Genomic DNA, 21,406 nt, shown 5'->3' on the forward strand with positions numbered 1-21,406 from the left:
TTCTGACCTTTTGAAGCAGCTGTACAGAATAAAAAGGGAGAAAACATTGAAGAATGCAAGCCTTTAAAACTCTGCAGTTGTTTTCAATTTGTCTCTATTAAAAATATGCATACATTTTAAATTAGTATTAATGTTTACCTATAAAGAAAACATGAAACCTTTCAATTTGAAACAAACAAGCAAGAATAAGTAACTCACCTCTCCTTGCATCTACTAAATTTCAGGTTTGATAGATTATCCCTCAGATTCCAGATATGTTAAATCCTTCAGTCTAATAATCAGAATCCATATTGACAATGCTACTATTGCATAAGTGGGAAAAGATGACCTTGTGTTTTAAGCTAAAAATGAGATATGGGACTGACTAATTTATTTAGAAAAATTTTTAACAGAAGTTGTTGAACTAAAATGATTTTTTTCAGTATATTTTCCAGTGACAATGATCTGAACTCTGTTTAAGTTTTTGTCCATAATAGCAATTAGATTGCCTCCTGTCCCCCTTTATTTTAAAAAAAATGTTACAAATATTTGCCTTGATTTTTTAATTTTTGCCTTTTTTTTAAATAGTCCATAAGAATTTTAAAAAATTGAACCATGTGAAAAACGTGTATTTTAATCACTTTTAAGGGGGAATAAGTATTCTTTTCTTATCTCTCCAATACTTTGTCCCATCATCTGTTGAGCATGGATATGAATACCTAACTCATTGGTTGCTGTGCAACTAAGTTATTTGTCTGGGAAGTTTAAAGATCCTTGGATTTTAAGCCCTATGGACATATAATTAACAGCATAAGGAATAGCATAAGGACCTGAGCTATGGCTCATACCCAGTTTTGATGAATAATATATGTGTAATGAAAAGAGAATGGCTGGACTAATCACTAAATTAATTCTGACTTTTCTGGAAGGGGCATCGCAGAGTCTGGAGCTTCCTTCCCGTTGGCCCCAAGAAGAGGTGGAAGAGATCTGGGTTCTTTGCTTCAGTGGAAGGCAGGTCTTTTGGCACAGCACTACCACTGTGCTGTGGGTTGTGAACCCAGCTCCTGGAATGGTTTTGAACCTAACTTTTTCATAAAAAGGAGGGCGAATATGCTAACAGCTGACATAGGCAGATAAATCCCATAATATTGTCAAACTCGACAGAGACTGTACATTTTGTGCAAAAATACTTAAGCCCGACACTGTCAAATGAAAGAGAGAATTTTATACTGTCTGTTCCCCACTGATATATGTTTGGCTGTCATCTTATTTCATAGTTCAGGCAATTGAAACACTGTGTAAATGCGTATCATAAACCTATAGATGAGAACATTTCCCTACTGGATTTAAACCATTACCCCCAAAGGTGTTAAAGAAACCCTGCTGTGTGTCGCTTTTTAAGATCAAGGGGCATTTTTGATGTTAATGCCTAGAAAAGGCAGATGAACGCTAACAGCTGCTTATCCACAGGCTGGTGAATTGAATAGGGAAATACTGTTCTGGAAGTCAGATCTCCAGAGAAAAATGATAAATTGTGAGCATCTGTAAGTAAGAATGATAGTCTCTAAGGATAGTTGAGCAAGGCTGATAACATAAAATATGTAAAACGTTGAAAATATTTAATACTTCTGTTTCTTTCACTTAAGAGTTAGTGGGGTTGTGTTAACAATATATACGATGCTACTGTGCTCAGGCATGCAGGAGAAATGCAATATATTAATTCTCAAATCACTAGTTTGTGAAATGCCTTTCTGGTATCCAGGGATTTTCAGGACTGTCACACTGATAAGGAGTCAAGGGCGGTCTCCTCATGGCCTGGGATGGCTCTCTTGGGAGCAGAAGGGATTAGAAGAAAAGGAACAGCAGATTAAGAGCTGGAAAAACTAGACAGTTTAGTGTTTCTCTGCTTCCAAATGATGATGTTTTTTCCAGCTTTTCAGTCTGCAACTATTTAAAGCTATCGAGCAGCTTCATTTCTGAGTTATGGCCTGCCCTCCCGAGTGGTAATGAATCAACTCTGTAAAAAGCCATTCTACAGGAAGTCATGGTGTACAAGGAGAACCTTCCAATGGATAAACAAATTTTACATAATTCCTGTGGAACAGGCAGAAAGAGAAGCTTTCCCTATAGACCCCAATGACAAAGTTATGGTGTGAAAGTCACCATGAATGCTTAGGAGGCCTGCAATGATGTGGAGGAATTTCTAAGTGTCATGGTGTAACCCCAGCCCACCACTAAGCCCCACCCAGCCGCTTGCTCACTCCCCCCTGGTGGGATGGGGGAGAGAATCAGAAGAGTAAAAGTGAGAAAACTCATGGGTTGAGATAAAAGCAGTTTAATAGGTAAAGCAAAAGCTGCGCACACAAGCAAAGCAAACCAAGGAATCCATTCACTCCTCCCCATGGGCAGGCAGGTGCTCAGCCATCTCCAGGAAAGCAGGGCTCCATCACGCATAACGGTGACATGGGAAGGCAAACGCCATCGCTCCCAACGTCCCCCCTTCCTCCTTCTCCCCCCAGCTCTATACGCTGAGCATGACGCCATATGGTGTGGGACATCCCTGGGGTCAGCTGGGGTCAGCTGCCCCGGCCGTGTCCCCTCCCAGCTCCTTGTGCACCCCCAGCCCACTCGCTGGCGGGGAGGGGTGAGGGGCAGCAAAGGCCTTGGCTCTGTGTAAGCCCCGCTCAGCGGGAAGGAAAGCGTCCCTGGGTTATCAGCACTGTTTTCAGCACAAATCCAAAACACAGCCCCATACTAGCCACTGTGAAGAAAATCAACTCTGTCCCAGCCAAAGCCAGCTCAGTAAGATGCCAAGTCTTCTCTACTGTTTGATCACCCTAATAGAATAATACAATAACCTTGAAATTTTGCTGGCTTTTTAGACAGGGGTCCCAAAGTAAAATCCTGGAGTAAGGGAAGGTGCAGCACCATCAAAGGGCTTAAGAGGCACCTGCCATTCAGATTTTATCATAAGGGCTCCAGTCATGCAGAATTAGAGCAATTGGAAGGAACTGAATATGCTCTCCTTTTCTGAAGTCTTTTTGAAAGACAGAGACAGCAAACATACTAGGTGAGTCCTGCCTGGTAATTTTCATGTGAGGCCAGTTTCTTCGCAGGCAGAAGTGCAATTTATTGTTTCCTGTATCAGGTTTAGTGAAAGAAGACTGAGAAGCCGTAATAAATAAACTATAGTTAAAAAAATATATTGTTACCCCTTAACTGGGCAGCTAGCTGAGCTAAAAGTTCCAGTGGATTTTCTTGTTTACAAAAAGAGAAATAGATGACAGAGTGCTTGCCTGAGTGGAATGAGTCAAAAGTAACAAAAGACAGTTTAATCAAACTTCCAAGTGTTCTTTTTTTTAGACAGACTGCTTAGGAAAGCTCTTTTTGGACTTTTTCTCAATACTGTGTTTCCAGGGCGTATTTTAGATGTCTTTCAAGTTTTCAACTTTGTATATATGCCTTCATTGCTGCATCTCTCTAATAGGTTCAAATTCTGCAGCTTTTTGCCATGTACCTGTATTTTAGGTGGGAAATCTGGGTTTTCTTGAGTTTTCTAGTTGCCTAACAGAACATAATTATTTTCTACACTTACATTGTGTAAAACACGTCACTTCAGACTACCAGCCTCAAGGAACTGTAACCTCAACCATAACATTTTTATATCTTGAGAGAATTTTTTAAAACTGAAAGCTGGGATTAAGATTGTAAATTCTTATAAAAGAAAGTTAATACTCAGTAACATGTAGCTGTGTGATTGATGACTGGGTCCCAGTAAAGTCTTTATGATTAGGAGAATTTTAAGTCCTTTTTGTTTCAGCGATATATTCCTTAAAGCTGCTCAGGCTCCACTGGATAATTGCTTCATCTCTAGGTCACCACTATAGGCCCATGGAAATGCGGGATCTTCTTTAAAACAGTTCTTGTACTTTTTGAAAGCTGTTTGTTATCTACAACATCAAGCAAAACAAAATCAGAAACAGGAACAAATGGTATCTAATGCCTTGCTTGACTCCGGAGGGCAGTTTTGTAGTCTACTGTCTGATACCCTATTTGCAGAAGAAATCAAGGACAGGAGGAGAAAGCTATAACGAGACTGGTGAGTTTTGACTTGAATTTCTAGCAGGTTTTTCCTTTCAGGTTAGGAACCATGTCTGGAAGATCTGTGGTTTTTAAATCGAAGTGAAGCCACAAAGCCTCCTGACAGCAGAATTATTTCTCTGCTTGTGCTTAAAATGGTTCCTCTGTTGCATGTACAAATCATCTTCCTCTGTGAAAGCAGTAGAAAGCTTGGCTCAGAAATAACATATATCAGTTTTGATTGAATAATTGTAGGCTATGATTCTTATAGCTATACTTCACAGTTTTTTTCCAAAGTATCCAAGTATCCCTGACTTTCCCCCAGGCAGAAGGTGCAGAACCTATCTATGCCATGGATAGATTTTTGGCTGCTCAGAGCAGGAAGCTTTCCTGCACCTTGTCGCATGCAGCTTGAAAGTTTGTTCAAAGGCTTATTTTGATAAAGTTGCACAAGAATATAAGTAGCACATAATAGTATAGTCCAGAACATGTTCTGCTGTTGCTGAATGGGAGAGAGAAATTCCTGTCTTCCTTAGTGTTTGAGCTCTTGATTTAGAGAACTGGAATCCCTTCCAATATCATCCTTATGGCTCAACTTGGGCCCTCAGCAGTCCAGGTACAGGTGCAAATATGTAAAATTACAGGAATGATGAGGGAGAATTAGAGCAGAGCTGCCCCACACATTTTGCTGCCTGGAATATATTCTGCCCCCTCATGATTTTCATGGGGTTCAGGTTAGAACTCTTATGAGTGTTATTACTTGTAATGACACTTTAAGCCATAGATTTTCTCCCTTACATGTCTTCTTTTCACTTTATCATCTCATTTCCTCCATTCTGTTGCCTTTGACGCTGCTGTATCCTTTGATAGTTTTTCCACTGTACTTTTATACTTACTTTCCATTCGTTGTGTTTTCCTTTGTTCTCTAACAATTATTTTTTCCTGTCTTGTTCTCTCACTCCATTACTATCATCATGCTTTTTCCCTTCCCACATTCCTAAATTATCTGTCATTGCTTACTTATGCTTATTATTGCTAGTGTTTTTGCTTTTCTTTATGTTAGTTTCTCTCATGAGATAAAAACATACCCATGCACATATATACATAGTCGCTTTCTTCTAGCCACAGTCACCCTCGCATCCACGCATCCTTATTACCCGTGTGCGATTCTTCCTTTAGGGGGGCTTTGTTCAGATTCTCACATATTCAGGACCCATTGCTGTCTCCGGTGAGGCTTCATTGGTGCGCATCTACCCAGTGCAAAGGGTAACGCCTAGGGAGGGACGGGGAGCAGAGCAATGCCTGTGCCATGTTTTCCCCCTGGAGGTCGAATAGGCAATAGCAGAACGAGAACCAGCACATCATGCAAGCGATTCGGCCTAAGGATCCCTGAGCAAGGCGGCAGCAGCACTAAAGAACGTTTCTAGCAGTGGTGGTGACTCCTGGTCCTGCAGGACTGGGAGAACAGTAAGGGAAAGGACTGCCTGACATTGTTCTTCTTGGCTTGCCCGTGGAGGGAGTTGCAGCCTGGCAGGTAAATGACCTCAGTGAGACCCACCAATGGTTGGATTCGCATGTGTGGCCTTAAGCCTGGAGTCCAGCATTAAAGCAATACAAGGTTCTGCAGCTTCTTTATGTCATCAGAGACTGCCTTTGGAAAAGATATTGTTTAAATTATCATTGAACTGTAAAATAATCTAATACTTGCATGAAATAAACCTTGTTGACTACTTTTTTTGGCAAAAGCAGCTATTAATAAAGTAGATACTTTCTTGAAAAGCTTTTGAAACCTTGGAAAAACCCAGAACTCCTCCTGCCTGGAACTGTTGTTCTTGAAACTGTTTTGTTCAGTCCTTTCTTTCTTTTTTCTTTCCTGCTTGCTTTCTAGCCAGCATGTGCACTGAGAAGCAAGGGCTGCTGCTTTGGGGTCAGAGGGGCACAGGGCCAGTAAGGCTGGCATTCAGCCTGTCCCCTTTTGCCTGAGGGAAACATGCACTAGAAGTCTGGAGAACTAGTAGCGAGGCAGTGGAGACAGCCTGCGTTTTTGGTCTGAGCCAGTCGTTTGTGCTGCTGCGGACTCTGCCCACTGTTCTTCCTGGGGAAGGGGCAGAAGTGCCTCTTTATTTGCTTACAGTGGTACTTCAGGGCTCTGCTGTCACCTGCATGCAGAGTCATTTGCAAACAGGCTGTATCGCTGGGGAGCAGAAATGTGTTTTTTTAAAACCCTAAGCAGATTTATAGTCTGGTTTCCTGTCAGATCTTTGCATTTTCCTTCTCCGCCCCTCCCAGCCTCTGACACACTTTTTCTTACTTTCTGTGTCACTCTTTGCTCATTCTGACACCAGTGCACTTGCTTCCTTCGTTCCTGATTCTCCCTAAACTTTTGGCACTTCAGGGGCCAGGGGGTGTTTTGTTCCTTGTATTTCCTTTACTTTTCAACAGCTGCAGAGCACAAATAACCTCTCCAAGACTCCTGGAGAGACACTGACAATTGCATGGAGGCAACGTAGAGAGTTTCAGCCTGCAGCGTCTGCAGCAAGACAGCCTGGTCACTCATGAGCACCCAAGGTAAGGAAAGCAGCTGTCAGATCAGCTCCACCTCACTGCTGGCTAGGACAGCACTTGACTCTAATCACTACAAGTTCCACTTTCACCTTTCAACTGTTTTGTGTTCATTTTCAAGGGTATGTTTCTTTGGAAATGATTGAGTTTGCGCCTTCCTTGCCCTTAGCAGGTCTTGTTGTACTTTGCATGCACTGATACTTGGAGCTCTGGGTTCAGTGAGATAAGCAGGCTGTCGCTGGAGGTGCAAATGTGTTCTTAAAGAAAGTGTGCACTGGGAAGGAGAGCTGAAATGGAGGTCTAGAGAGGGGAGATGAAAGGACTGATCATCAGCACTGGTCTCCAGGGAACTTCTGGTTCTACCCATGGTGTGTTGTGCCCTAGCCTTTTCTTTAAATCTCTTCACTGGGGAGCTATGCTTTCTGTTAACTAATAAAATCTTTCTTCTTTGTTCTTTTTTTTGTTTGTTTATCTTTTAATCTGTTCATCTCATTTCCTTTATTCTTTTCTCAATCCTAATGTATCTCTCACTATCTTTTTCACCGTCTTTTTATGTCTGTTTTTCATCAAGCATATTTTCTGCGTGACAAACGTTCCCCTTGTTCGTTCCTTTCCTTTTCCTCCGCCTTCTCTTTCTTGCCTGTGCAGTAGACTGTACATCCTCCCCCATGTTCTTAATCTTTCTCTCCTTCCCCCTGTCAGTTCCTTCTCTGTCTTGTGTTCCCCTTTCCCATTGCTTCTTTAGCTTCTCACACGCAGTCCTACTTCCTGCGCCATCCGCTGTTTCATGTACACAGCATACATTGCTGCCCTGCAAAGTTAATTTTACACACACAACGGTGTTGCCTCTCCACTGGACTGTCCTTGCACACACACACTGCTTTCCTGTCTGCCCCTTTCATGTACATATGCAGGATTTGCATATTTACAGTTTTGGGGACACATCCCCAAATACAAGACTTTTACACATGCACAGCTTCCTTCCAATTCTCAGACTCAGATTTAGTCATTCATAACAAATAACCGCTGTCATCCTGTCTCTCTGTTTCTTTCTGTCTCACAAACAGAATTTTCTAACACCTATAAGACACCATAGCTTCCTCTCCACTCACAAATACAGCCTGCCCTGACTTTGTGTGCTCTATCCCTTCTCTTTCTATCATCCCACTCCTTCCTAACCCCTTACCACAACTCTCCACCAGGCTTCTCTATCTGTTTTTATCTTGATGGTGCATTCATATTGGGAGGAACTACTGATGCAGATGGTCTTACTCTGTGCTGTCTTAGCATCTCCGCCAAGTACCTGTAGGGAAACTGGAGGAAGTAGTGCAGTCTCTCAGCTCCTCTTTCCTTTGCAGAATATGCAGGCTGCAGCAGAGTAAGAGCTTAGTGACGGGACTGAAGGTAGATGAAAAACTGGGAGAGTACAATCCAAAATGTCTTTGGAAAATGGGAAAAGTAGTTCTAGTTGATCATAAGCCTTTTTACTAAACTTAATAAAGTTTTAAACTTCCTGCCCAACAGCAGAACTTCTGCTCTGACATGGGTGTAGTTTTGTCCTGTTGATTCCTATGGGATTTCACATCTCGGAGGTAGAGCTCCTCAACTCTAATGCTGTAGTGGGAGTAACTTTGCTCCTAGGATCTGGAGACAGCTTATTTCTTTTATACCAGATATATTGGTGAGTCACCAAGATCAGGCATGGCTAAAAACTGCATGCAAGGACAATATCTGGTGTTCCTCCTTGTTGAAGTTTGTATGCTTTGATCCAGATACGACAAATAAGTGCATTTCTTTGATGAAGCCTTTTAACGTCACCTTCTTAAGCGGGACTATTGAGACTGGAGATTTATGTCTAGGGATGTTCTGATGTGAGCTTTTGGGGACTGAATAAGGATCACTTATTAAACTCAGCTGAATTAATAGGAGAATTATTATGTGGGAGAATTATCTTAGCAGTCTGTCCTGCTCTCTCAAATTGTCCATCTCCTTATGAGGGAAAAGAGCTTAAATTTTATGTTTGCAATTATAATATATCCTTTCTGATTCAGAGCTAGCAAACTGTGGCCTTTGAGCTGTTAGCATTCTTTTCTGAATACAGAAGCAGGTGCATTAAAATATCTTTGTCTTTGGGATCTTCAAAAAATCCACAAGCCTAGAACAATAAAATAAGAGATGTTTATTTTATACATGCAGGTCTAATGTGACTCTTTCTTACTCTGTTACAACTCATCTCTGATGTGAAAAGTACTTGTGTTCCTTTTAGTCATTCTGCAAAACTTGTATGATGATTTTGTGCTTTTCTTTTTCAGTATTCTGTGCCCCAATTACTGGTTCTTTTTGTAAGGCCTTGATGTCTCCCAGAAATAAATTGGCTGAGGCAACATCTCTTCTTTCTTTCTCTCTCCCTCCTTCCTTTTTCTTTTTCGTTGTGGTGGTTGGCTGTATGTTGAGTTAAAAATGGTCATTGTCAAAGTTGGGTTGTGAGAGTTGCAAGGGGACCCAGAGCCATAAATTTTGTGTCTATGTATGTGTCTAGTTTCTTGAGCCATGTATCTGGCAGAGAAGAAATTTCACCTGGAAAACTCTCCAACCTACCCAGAAAATTGCTATATTGAGAGGGCCAACCTCAGAACAGAAATTCAGAACCACATGTTTGACTCCCTGTTCTTATGCGAGTAGTTACTTCCAAATAAATTTAACTCTGAATTAAAAGAAAAATAAACTTTCAACATGGGTGAAAAGAGAACCATCTGACTGCATGTCTCTGTTAAAATTAAAGGCAATTTGGACCTTCTCCAGAAGGATGCATTCCAAATAACTGGGATATGCTGAAGAAATCTGAATGTGATATACCAAATGACCCTGGTGCATATACAGTTGCTTGGTGAAATTTTTAATCAACTATATGGTCATAGAGGATGAAATTTACAGAGAACCTTATTTCTCCCAACATTATGCCTATATTATTGAGAGAGAACAAGCTACCCACTTTTTAGCACGTCTCAACTCTTTCTTTGATATGAAACGCCTGTTTCATGAAATATGAATATTTCACTTAGATGTGGTCATTAAAGTTGTGTAACTGATGGTGGAGTTCGACCTACAGCACCTTTCTTTGTAAGTAGCCTCCATAGCATTCTAAACTTAAAAGAACAAGGAATATGGGACCAGGTCTTGTGACTTTTAAACTGGAGGGTAAAACCATAAACCTCACCAAGTTTAGTCGAGTTTTGCCACTGATATGAGCAAGAAATTATTTTTGGCTTGGCTGTTTTGTCACTGCTGTCTGTAGGATTTGCATTCTCAGAATACTGTCCGCTTTGCTGAGAATACAATGTCTGCAGTGAATCTGCAATTCCTTTTTCAGAACAAATGATGGGGTTTTCTCAGATGTACATGTAATAAGATTCTCCATCTCCTCCCTTCCCCCAAACTGTCTCTTAAGTGCTGTCTTCACCCTCTAGTCTGGGTCAGTTATTTAATGGCAATGAACATTTTCAGGAAGGTAACCTTTCTGCTTGTGATTTGTTCAAGGACTCTGGAATTATAATGGTTGCTGTCAAATGTATATAATTGGTCTCTGTGGCACACATCCAATGAGTGATAAAAGCTTCTTTCTCCCTACTTCTTTAGTCAGTATTCTCTCCCTATATTACCCTCTCACTTTTGCTCCTCTCAGGCAAGAGGAGAATAGAGTGCCAGTCAAAGTGCAATTTGACAAATTGCAGACCTGCCATACACCCCATCGTGGTGTGTCCCAGCTGCGGGCAGCAGATTACTCCTTGGCTGAAGGTTTTCCCACTGACTTTAATCGTTAAAGATAAAGGTCTTTTCTGAACTTTGATTTTGAACACCTCTCTTATTTCATAATCTCCTGCCAAATATTTGGGCTCCAGGAACAGTGGTAGTTTGTGAGCACCATGAATTTGCATGCTTAATGATCTACAGGGGGTGCATTTGACATTTTACCAGTGGGTAAGGCCTTTGTACTTTTTATACAAAAGGCAAACACACAGGGTTTATTTTCACAGCTCATAAAGGTACATTACGAATGGTACCAAAAGTTGTCAACGTGCTGTGCATTGTCTGCTATCACTGCTGAACATGTAGTGAAAAGAATATTCTCGTAATGTTAGTCCTGCAAAACCTATTTTATTTTCAGTGCTGGATGGGCCATTACTTTCTAAGGCTGTCTACTTCAGTGAATCTGTTTAGCAACTCAAGAGGAAAGAGAAATTTGTCAAATCTCACTGGAAATCTATCAGAAATGTCAAATGAAATGCTATAACATTCTGGTTTTGTCAAAAGGATAAATGTGTATACAGCTGTGTATGTGATATTATTTGTAGTAATTGTTGCCTCAGTGAATTTGTCTGTGTAAAGTAACATTGCGTAGTATTAACGGATATGTTTGTTCTGGTCCCTGAGGCCAGTTTGGCATTACACAAAGATACTTGTTATTTGCCCAGGTCCGATAGTCTGCCCTGTTTTTTGTAGTTCAGGGGAGGAATACGGCTTTGCTATAGCCAATGAAAGGATTCCCAAATTTTTCTCAGGTTGTAATTGAGGCACTGAAGAGTAAATTTAACATAGGGTTTCTATTTAAAATGGGATAAGGATTCTTTTTGCATTTGAATGCAGAAAAAGCTGTATGCTAGCAGTACATATATGGTTATCATTAGCAGTTAATGGATTGTTTCCACTTCATTTTTTACAGCTCTATATGTGTATAAACATTTCTAATCTAGCTGTGCCCATACTTGAAATCAGTATGAGTATGCTTAATAGGTTGTTACACACGTTTAATATGTTTGAGCACAAAAGTACATTCCTCTAGGGTTTGAAACATCAATAAAGAAACCTTTCACATGCTTCCCTCTGTGAGTTCTGAATCCTGAGCAAACTGGGAAAACACCCAAAGGTTGTTTCAACTCTTTTTCTAAAGATTACACCAAATGCACTTAATTTACAAATGACAGTGCCACTGGTGATTGAATCTTTTCTCCTTGATCATCAGCTGAAAGATTGTCATATTTATAAGATCATTTGAAGGCTTTTGGCTTTTAACATCTCAGTTAAAATACGAGTGGCATTTACCATTCACTGACCAAAGTGGTCTGTTGCATGAAGTCTTTGTTAAAATTCTCCCTGGTTGCAATTTTGCATATATCCTCTCCAAAGTCTACCGGTGCATCCCAGTCTTACGAGAACAAGTCACACTGTCTATCCAGCAGCTGCTGCCTGCATCTCTATCTCTTGGCTTTTTCTGAATCATAGAATCACTGAGGTTGGAAAAGACCCTTAAGGTAATCAAGTCCAGCCATTAACCTAACGCTGCCAAGTCCACCACTAAACCATGTCCCTGAGCACCACACCAAGGTAGTTGCCATTCTGTATGTTTTTCATAGTTCATAATGATGTAGTTAGCAAGATCATCAAATCCATTTCACTAATCATAGAATCATAGAACCGTTAAGGTTGGAAAAGACCCTTAAGATCATCGAGTCCAACTGCTAACCTATCACTGCCAAGTTCACCACTAAACCATATCCTCAAGCGCCACGTCTACCCTTCTTTTAAATACCTCCAGGATGGAGACTCCACCACGTCCCTGGGCAGCCTGTTCCAATGCCTGACAACCCTTTCCGTGAGGAAGTTTTTCCTAATGTCCAACCTAAACTTCCCCTGGTGCAGCTTGAGGCCATTTCCTCTCATCCTATTGCTTGTTACTAGGGAGAAGAGACCGACCCCCGCCTCACCACAACCTCCTTTCAGCTCGTTGCAGAGAGCGATAAGGTCTCCCCTCACCCTCCTCTTCTCCAGGCTAAACAATATCTTGCACTGACTGAACATATAAAATTCCATAAACTTTTTCCACCTTCTTTACTGTTGCTGAGCTGATCTTCTCCTGGTAAAAAAAAAAAGCAGCTTAAGATAAGACTCTTCTCTGCTACTACACTGCTAGTCTTCCTTTCCAGGTTCTGCCAAAACAAGTCAGAGTGCCTCAATATTTAATTGTTTAAGAAAATTTTGAGTGTGTTTCATCCTATTCCTGTATTTCCAGTTGTGTATTTTTCAGGAAGACCCAAGACCAACATGTTTTATTGTAGCTTTAATTTCCTTCTGTCTTTTATTCTCTCATTTTTGCATTTATGCCATGAAAGATATCAATGCAGTATGAAACAAAAAAAAATACTTAAACTTTTGTGTTAGTGTGTTCTTCTTTTGCTTTAGTTGGTAGAAAAAAGTGAAGGAGTATTAAATTTCCTGTAAGGCTGGAAACACTGAATCAGTGGTTTTTTTTAATCTGCAAGCCTGTAGTCTGAAGGAAAAATGATACTTGGGCATTTTCATATGGAGTATTACACTACAGAATGGTGTTTTTGTGACTTGCCCATGTCCACATTGAGAGCAGTATCCAGGCAGTTTTTCTGGATTAAATGCTATTGACAGCACCACTTTCATTGAATCACTGAACAGCTAGGGTTGCACACCTGCAAGAGTAGTGCCTGGCTCAATATTTACTGTAGAAGCCATGTGAGAATACGGTATCAGGAAGGACTGAACTTTTTCACCTGCCAAGAACAATTGGAAAATGCTAGGTCTAAGGCAGAAACGGTCAGTATTTGAATGCCACTTTGATTATAGAGCTTTCTGCGATGCAGAAAAATGCAAACTCACTGCAATTGCATCACTATAATGTGATAATAATGCATAAATCCAAAGCTATTTGAACACAATAATATTATAAATAATGGATGCAAAGCTATTAAGTAGCTAATGCCATCAGCATAGATCTAAGTACAGTCTCTACACAAAGGGAATGGAACAGTAAAGATAGTTTGGATATTCAACTACTATGAGGAAAGAACATAAATGGGGGCAGAGTGTGGTTTGCTACTGTTATTTTGGTCCTCACAGGACATCCTGAGTCCTCTCTACCTTCAGCCTGACCCGTTTGTCTGACTTGCCTCACTTGTCTTGTTTAATATCTCCTTTCCTTTTCCTCTCTGATTCTGATACCATTCCATATACGGTAGTTTCATCAGGTGATCAAAGATAATTAAACTTCTCTCTATACAGCATGCTTTAGAACTGAGGATATCTGTCACCTCTGGTTTGTGACTGATCCTAAGGGAAACGAAGCAATGCATCAAGCACAGCAAATGACAAAATCAAAAACTGGAGAGAAGGCACAGACAGGCCATTTTGCTTTAGCAAGGTTTGTAAACCTCACTGACAAAGTCATATTTTCATCTGAGAGTTTCTTCCACTATTTTTCCATCCTCTTGTGGCGAATGCTTAACATAGCTGGCTGTAGTAGGACAGGTTGTGCCGTGTTTCAGACAATGTGGTCCAATATTGATCTTCTGGTCCTGCATGTAGAGCCACTGTAATGAGTCAGATCAGAGCATCAAACTCTGTGGGCTGTGTAATGCCACATCCTGGCATTCTATATTATGCTCTACATGTCTAGAAGTGGATTACTTCTCACCTGCCTCCACCCCTCACATGGAGGCAGTGAACTCTGTAGTCTCGGACCAGAAATTAGTTCTGCTGTTCATTTGGCCTTAACACAAGCCCAAGAGGAGACGTGCAGCTCTCCACTTCCCAAACCAGCAATTCTTATTTCCTCCAGAGGAAAATATAGTGAGTTGAGTAAACACCTTCTGATGGTTGGATGTGGGTTATGAACCACCAGCTGGACCATTCCCTCCTGAAAAAGAACAGCAACATTTTTAGCTAAGTGCTAAAATTTTGCATATAACAATCCAAAAGGAGAATATGGTTATTACTTTAAACTTGCTTTATCTTTGAAAAATATACTTTACCAGGATTATCCATTTCAGATCCTCAAACTGTGGAGTGACAAAATTTTATTCTTTTTTTCCCTTGCTAGGGTAAGTGTCTTCATAAATTTTAGAAAGAAACATAAAGAGTTATTCCAGAAATTTCAACTGGGATAAGTCTGATTTACAGGGACTGACATCACCACTCCACTGCAGACACCAGGGACTGTGCATATCAGTTGCTTGAGGAAAGTTGGTAGTCCTCACTCAGCTCACCTCAACTCTACCATTCTCCTCATCCCCACAGCTGCTAATAAAATGTCCGGTGTTTCCCAAGTCAACGTTGCCAATAACATGTCTGGGTTGTGGCTGTTTGCTATTTCAAGTGAATGATAGTGTAACAGCAATGTAAAACTGTCCTGATGTGCACGAAGTTGGGCAAAATAAAAATTGATAGCAACTTTTGATATTTTTGGGCTTGCATTTTGAGTAAATGTTATCAAGGAGAGCAAGAGGCAGAATTCTACTTTTAACAGACATTGTTTGTTTATTTTTACTTTTTTTAGGTCAGATTTTAACTCACTACAAGTAAAGCTTTGCCAGATTTTATTTTAAAACTTTGCTGAATTTTATTTTTCTGATAAGACTTCTATTTCCTAGTGATTAAAAAACTGTTGAATTTGTGGAATGCTACTACGAAGTATTGTCTGAATGTTGCAGTGTCTCTGCTCTTCATTCAGATTCATCGCAGCTGCTGACTCGCTGAGTTATGTGGGACAGCATTCCAAAAATGCCTGAACAGCTTCAGCCTCTGAGACTGTGGTGAGGCAGGTACAAGCAACCCTGCTGAAGGCCTGGCTTTGGCCGCTTGTTGCTGCTTTTGCTCTACCTTTTGTGCCCTATTGACACAAGCATTTGCAGGGTCACGCGGTGAGCTGGATGAAGAAACTGATCCAGCTGAAACTTAACCATGCAAAAAAAATTTTTTTTTTCCGCTGGCCCACCTCCCCCCATTGAGAAGCAGGAATGAGCGGCCAGGATTAGGCTAAGGACTCTTCTTCTGATTTCTAAAAGCTGTTAAACTCCAAAAGTTATCAGAATTGAATCCTTGATCTCATATCTGTTAATGAGAACATAGGCCTCACTTTTATCACTTTTGAAAACAGGACATAGGTAAATTGGGCTCTTTGTGCAATTTTTACCATTATTTGTTATATATTAAATATACCTTCAAAGACAAAGAACATGAACGCTAGAAAGGTGAAATACTGGTCTTCCTTCTCACAGCTTCCTTGCTTCCAAGCAGGCAGGGATACGTGGAGAGAAAGGGCTAATTCTAGGGGAGAGAAATGGTCAGGATGTCAAAGTAAGGCATATGGTTCTCCTTCCGTATTTTTACTTTCTTAGAGGCAACGTGTTTTCCTGCTGTATGCAAGGAGGAAAGTGAAGACAGAATCTAGAAAAGTAACTGTTCCTAAAGAGGCTTCTTGCTGCTTTTCATCAGAATATAGACTGTCGCTTCTACTAGGAGGCTTTCAGGGGAGGTGAGCTGGCTGCCTAGCAGGACAGCTGAACGTCAGAACCTCTAGACTGTACCCTTGGTTTTGGCAGTGTGGATACATGAGTGTCATTTACCCACTCTGCCTGCTGATCCTTACAGCTGGTAGGAAAACACTGCTGCACTCACTGGCGCCTACCCTGCAAAACTGCCCAGTACTTTTAAAGCATTATGAGATCGTCAAGAGAAAATTAGTCTGACAGCATCCAAGAAAGCTTCACTGTCTCCAAATTGCTCCTGCCTTACTACATAGAACATTGCTTGATGTGTAACTTCTGCTTTCCATTACTGATATGAAGAGCTGGTTTTGTCACGTTGCAAAGCAGTAAGCTTTTATAATGCTGCGACCACATTCTTCGATGTTTCTAGCTTTCAAGTCACATCAGGAACTGTACAAGAATTAGAAAGTTGCTGACCCATAAGTAACCACGACCAGCACTAATAAAGCCCTTTTTACCCTAGAGAATGTTGCCATTGAGAGCAACCGAGGGGCATGCCCACACACCGAGTTACTCCAAAAGCTTTTCTAGCAATCCAATAATTATTAATAATTACTTGCTCTCAGGACAGGTCCTGTAAACACTTCCTCCCACACTAACTTACTATGAACAATTTCGGTGTGAGTATAAGGAGAAAGTACAGTTTTGTGGTTAGTGTAGTTCATAAGCCCTTTCAGAGCTCTCCCACGGTACTTGCCCACTTCTCACTGAGTCCTCTCTTCTGTGAGATTCTGCACTTTGTGCTCCCTCACTGAGGCACCTCGTGGAGCCACAGTAGAAGGCGGCCTGTGTCCCTGCCTTCACCTCAGGTAACCACCTGTGTTGCTGTGCCAGGAAATGTACTCAGGTAACCCTCTCACACAGGCGTGGGTAGGCAAAGACTTGTCAAGAGCTGTCCTCTCGAGTACTCCGGAGAGAAGATGGTAGAGGTACTCACAGTACACAGAATTCCACCCAGTAATGCCATCGGTGCTGATGTCAGCCTAGGACACACATTCTAGGAATGCTAATAATGAAAAGGCTGGACACATTTCCTATTTTAAAGAGGCTTTTAAAATTCTCCATATGCTTCCTTTAAAAAAGATCCTCTAATCTTTCTGATGTTTACAGTACTCTGAAGAATAATATGAGTTCTTTTCTCAGTTGATGAGTGTATTGTTTTTACAGGATTTGAAACACTTATGGACCTGGGTAGCTTATGACAAAATGGGATTTTGAATTCAGATCCAACTTGCTCTTACTTCTGTTTCTAATCCAGAGTGAACCTTAGCTGTTGTTATTTTGTATTTCACATTATGCTATATCATGCTAGAGTAATTACTGCCATAGAAGACAGAAGGGCCTCGCCATCAAAGAAGGAAACGTGAACACAGCACATCATTCTTGAAAGATCTGAAACCTGAGTGGAGGAAAACGGGAGCTAAACTGGCTCCTGCATAACAGTTATTTTGTCTTACACTTGAAGTTCCATCCCTGTGCCTAATTCCTCAGTCTCATCGGCCATGGTGACACTGTTAGCAATGAGATGCTAATTAAATTTCATATTTACGATTAGAAAATAAAATCATTGGACCTTTTTAAAATAGATTTTTATGAGTTTGGGCTCAGTTAGCTGAGTCAGCGGTATAGATTCTGCAAGGCTGGACTTACCGGCTTTGTAAAAAAAAGATAAATAGAGCAAATAATGATGGAAGGAGAGTCTAATCTCAAACCTCATGTAGTTTCTACACTGTATTAATTTTTGAGCATAAGAAAAATAATTTTGTTTTTGTTCATCGTAGAAAGAGATATTGTTAGTCAGGTAGAAAGAACCCTTCTTTTATTATGTCTCAGAGGGTTAAAGCTTAAAATTTCATCTAATTCTTAAAATCTCAATTGTAGTTGGAGACAATATGCTGAAAAGAGATTGATGCATCAGCAGTGTTTACCATTTGCTGTTGGCTAGCAAAATATTTATTTCGTGGATTCAGGAGGGTTAGAATTAGCACAGGTAAGCACTGACACACAGCAGCTGCCCTCTTCCCTGTGGAATGTGTACTACTGGAGAGCTTATGCAATACTGGAGAATCAGAGCTACTTACATACAGCTGCCAGGCAGGCTGATAGGTGCTATATAGAGGAGTTTCCTATTCATGTAAAAATTAGCACCTCACAAAGCTTTAAAGGCCCATTCTTCAAATACTTAGCATTTGAAGAATGCTCCAGTTGAGAAAAGATTTTTGAAAGAGCTCAGCTTCCATTTAAGCATGTAAGAAAGACCTGATTTTTAAAAGTGCTTAACATTCAGCAGCTCTGTGATTCATAACGCTATCTTATCCCACACTCTGAGGCAAGTCTTGCAAAAATCTGGCCATTTATTTTGATGCTTAAACGCCACCTACGCTCTTTGAAAATCTGACCCTAATTACGAGTTTTGCCCTTGAGTAGGAATGAGAAATAGAGGAAATCAATCCTCATGTGTGGGAGCCATTTACTAGTGCTCATATTGCATGTAACCTTACCTCATACACAAATACAACACTGCATTTAAAACAAATGCTTTTCTGCACATTCTGCAAATGCTTTTGTTGTTAGCTTGTGATGCTTTATGCTGTGAGGTACAGTTAATGCAGATAGCACGTAAGGAATTGTTATGCTTCAGGTCATAAATTAGGAGAATAAAACAACACTTCCTCTGAATTTTAGTTTGTTGTGATGCCTTACCACCCAACAGCCATACATCTTCTCCTAAAGATCACGAGTTGGGTGCATATAATCCTGCAAATCTTGCTTTTGTAATATTGTTTGTAGATGCTGTCCTAGCAGCAGCTGTCCATGCTTAAGTCTGGGATGCTCACAGATGGAGTGTAATTCTGGCATCGCTTTACAGTTGCCATTTTCACAAATATTTATTTCCACAGTCAGCAGAGAATTCAGTAGAATTCTCATACTTCTCCTTATGTTGGCTCATTCTCAAGAACCACGTTCAGGTGAAGATGGATAGTCAGAATTCTTGCTGGTTTAGTACTTTGCTTCTTTGGTCTTTTCAAAAAATACATGTTAACCATGAACTGAACTGGCCAGAGGACAGAGTTTAGTCTCTTCCAATGGTTAGTTAATTCTTCTGGGATAAGTTTTCCACACGGATGCTTTACAGCATTTTATTCTGTATTATCAGAGCAATGGACTTAGTTATAGAGAAAGCAACAAAAGATACTTAATTCCTCCTTGCAATGCTTTGAAGGTGGGAAATATAGAATTGCCAAGTATTTGGTATTATCTTTTCCCCAAGACAGCAAGGCAAGGTCATAGGTTACAGCTTACAGAAATAAAGTACAGTCCCATTAAGTAAAAAATCACACAACTTTTGCTTTAAATTGCTATAGAAGTGACTTAAAGGAGCCCTCTTGCAGAATGGAAAGTGAATTGTCTCTGTTTTACAGAGGTTGCTTTCCTGCTCTTAATTGCAGGCCTTACAGTGAGGATTCTTTGGTGACATAGAATTGCTCATGAACCCCAGCTGTAGTACCTGCAGGAGAGGAGGACCTGTTTGAGGTATTCCTCAAGTCTCTCCTGCTCCATCCAGAGCACACAGCTCTCTGTGGCTATGAGAACACTTCCTCTAAGACTTTCCTCTGCAATGGTGTCATATTTGAAAGTTACCCACAACCTCTGTTCAGAAGAAAAGGGAAGTAAGGCAGCTCCCAGCACCTTTCTATCTACTATATATAGACAGTAAGTTTGAGAGAGGATGGTGGGTGGATGTTTCCGGAGCAATGTGACACAGTCCCGCGACACTGACACACGAAGAGAGAGGGGACAGGGCAAGAAGAGGAGGTGACCAGACAGCATAAGTGGGAAAAATCTATTCATAAAACAAGTGCAACCATTTCCATGTGAAAGGAGAATTCTGTTTTCCAGCAGTAAAATAGTGAGCTCCTTTTGATTCTGGCGAGGTTTTGTCCTTCCTAGGCCAGGCTGCGTGTGATCTATTGCATACTTTTTCTTTTCAAATGGCATTCAGTCGTCTTCTGTTTGTTTTGTGCTCTGCTGGTGGAGACATGCATGCAGCTTTAAGCAAGCGTACAAGGATAGAGGATTTTGTCAGTGAGCAGAACATCAATGACTATGGCAGTCTACAACTAGGAGCGACTTTGAGGTGGAAAGACTATAAGTATTTGTTTATGTAAGGCATGCGTGTCATTCTGCAAGCCGCAGCCAAACCAGCATGTGCAAGGCAGCAGTCTCTTTAAAACTAGGGTCTATTTTAAAGTAAGTTACAAAGAGGTCACAGATGGAGTAAGGTGTGGATGTCTGTTCTGTCTACATGAAGTTGTGCGTTTACATAAAATCAACAAAATGTATATGAGAATCATGGCAGTCATCACCCTTAGGAGACTGGACAGTGTTTGATCCAACAGAATATATTGTTAGCAATTAAGAAATAAACATAGAATCGTAGAACCATAGAATGGTTTACGTTGGAGGGGACCTTTAAAGCTCATCTAGTCCAACCCCCCTGCAGTAAGCAGGGACATCTTCAACTACATCACATGTCTCAGAGCCTCATCCAACCTGACCTTGAATGTTTCCAGGGATGGGGCATCTACCACCTCTCCAGGCAACCCATTCCAGCGCTTCACCACCCTCAGTGTAAAAAATTTTTTCCTTATATCTGGTCTAAATCTACCTTCCCTTAGTTTAAAACCATCACCCCTTGTCCTGTCACAACAGGCCTTGCTGAAGAGGTCGCCCCAGCCTTCCTATAGTCCCCCTTTAAGTACTGGAAGGCCACAATAAGGTCTCCCCACAGCCTTCTCTTCTCCAGGCTGAACCACCCCAACTCCCTCAGCCTGTCTTCATAGGAGAGGTGCTCCAAGAATGGATAAGACTTCACAGAGCTAGGTGGGGAGCTATTATACCTTTGCACAGTGCGTTTAAGACAGTTTGTGTGTGGGTTATTTTTCATGTGTTTGGAGTAGTATTGTTTGTTAAGGTTGATTTTGATACAAGGGTTATGAGAGTTCCCTTCTTATTTGTTCATTCTTTGTATTTTGTGTATTTTGACAAACTAGGATTCTTAATGTAGGGTTCTGTCTTATATTCCTGTCATGTTATAAAGCCTGCTATATGAAATATTATTTTTAAACTTTCTTGGGCCATGGTGAATTACAGTGATATTATCTGACAATATTCAGGATTGGAGTGTAACCTTTTCTGTTGTAAGAATGGCCTACACATTTACTGTCAGATGTTGCTGAATTTGGAGACTGTTAAATTAGAGTGCAGTCCTCCCATCTAATGTGTTACACGTTATCCTTTGACTGTTTGGGGATGGCAGTATCAGCTACAAGGAATCATTATCTGACTGCATGGATGACATTCTTCTCTGGGTGTTTTTTGTTATTTTTTTAAACTCATGTAACATAAGAGTTTGTAGAAAGTGTAGATTTTTT

General features: G+C 40.7%; 1 protein-coding gene across 3 annotated transcripts in view; it reads left to right on the forward strand.

Annotated features, from left to right (window-relative positions):
- The first annotated feature begins 980 nt into the window (after nucleotides 1-980).
- CARD11 (caspase recruitment domain family member 11) overlaps nucleotides 981-21,406 on the forward strand; it is a 53,910-nt gene continuing 33,484 nt past the window's right edge. For all 3 annotated transcript variants that reach the window (XM_075104857.1, XM_075104854.1, XM_075104855.1), the window contains exon 1: nucleotides 981-6,627. Coding sequence is in view for 2 of the 3 variants with exons in the window: in XM_075104854.1 (XP_074960955.1) it covers nucleotides 6,615-6,627 (13 nt within the window). In the remaining variant the exon portion in view is untranslated. The remainder of the gene's footprint in view (nucleotides 6,628-21,406) is intronic.

The sequence above is a fragment of the Phalacrocorax aristotelis genome, chromosome 10, assembly GCF_949628215.1.
Source record: "Phalacrocorax aristotelis chromosome 10, bGulAri2.1, whole genome shotgun sequence".
NCBI classification, from domain to species: Eukaryota; Metazoa; Chordata; class Aves; order Suliformes; family Phalacrocoracidae; genus Phalacrocorax; species Phalacrocorax aristotelis.